Source organism: Merops nubicus, unplaced genomic scaffold (assembly GCF_000691845.1).
Source record: "Merops nubicus isolate BGI_N331 unplaced genomic scaffold, ASM69184v1 scaffold29545, whole genome shotgun sequence".
In the NCBI taxonomy this organism is placed as follows: domain Eukaryota; kingdom Metazoa; phylum Chordata; class Aves; order Coraciiformes; family Meropidae; genus Merops; species Merops nubicus.
This window is the reverse complement of record NW_008612078.1, coordinates 3,167-4,068: the sequence shown is the minus strand read 5'-3', so window position 1 is coordinate 4,068 and position 902 is coordinate 3,167. Positions and strand designations below refer to the sequence as shown.

General features: G+C 62.4%; 1 protein-coding gene across 1 annotated transcript in view; it reads left to right on the top strand.

Moving 5' to 3' along the window:
* Positions 1 to 734: 734 nt before the first annotated feature.
* The window catches only part of LOC103774062 (GRB2-related adapter protein-like), a gene marked incomplete at both ends in the record, with an annotated part of 2,925 nt that continues 2,757 nt past the window's right edge, over positions 735 to 902 (top strand). The window contains one exon of the mRNA XM_008941443.1: positions 735 to 829. Within this exon, the coding sequence (XP_008939691.1) occupies positions 735 to 829 (95 nt within the window). The remainder of the gene's footprint in view (positions 830 to 902) is intronic.

Below are 902 nucleotides of genomic sequence, written 5' to 3'. Positions count from 1 at the left end.
TTGGATGTTGCTGCTTTGGGGGATGGAGGGGGCACATGGCATGGAGGAATGCCACCACTTTCATGGCATGTTGCTTTGTTGCCTCTTTGGGGCATTTTGTGGGGTGTAAGGTGCCAGCCTTGAGGGTTTTGGGGTGTGGAGCAGCATCCCTGGCAGCAGGGGGGTACCGCTTGTCTGTGCCACCCATCACATGTCCAGAAAGGCCCCAGCTGGGATGACAAACGTGGGCTTCCCTGGCCATCAGTGCCACCAGCCACGCTCAGCAGCAGCCCCCCAGGGCTGGAACACATCTTCCCTGCCCCACAGAGGCACTGGGGGCTGCAGGGGGCATGTGCCCAAATACCAACCCAGACATCAGCTTCCCGACGGGCTCTTAGGTACCACCCAGGGAACCCCAAATAGCTTCAAGGGAGCTTAAAACATCCCCAGGGGACCACAGCTCTGCGATGAGGGTGGGGGCAACCTCACCCTGCCACGCTGCCCAGCCACTTACTCCTCTCCCCGGGGCTCCTCAGGGCTGCCCTGGCACCCCAGCGTGAGCCGTGGAAGGCTGGGGGGAGCAGCCAGATCTGTCCTGGTGCCCCCAAACACCCCTGGAGCCCGTCACCTGTGTCAGAGCCCCCTTGTCCCCAGGTTTCAGTGGTGTCCAGGGCAGTGGTGGGGGTCCCACTCAGCTCCTCTCCCAAGGGGGACAGTGACCAGGCTGCTGCCTCCCTGCTCCTCTCCCACCTCAGATCCTGAACATGGAAGACGACCAGAACTGGTACAAGGCTGAGCTGGATGGCTGCGAGGGCTTCATCCCCAAAAACTACATCCAGGTCAAGCCACACCCCTAAGTACCATCCCACCACGGAGGGGGGGGCCCAAAATACACGGGTGAGGCCCTGCCAGGGGCGGCGCGG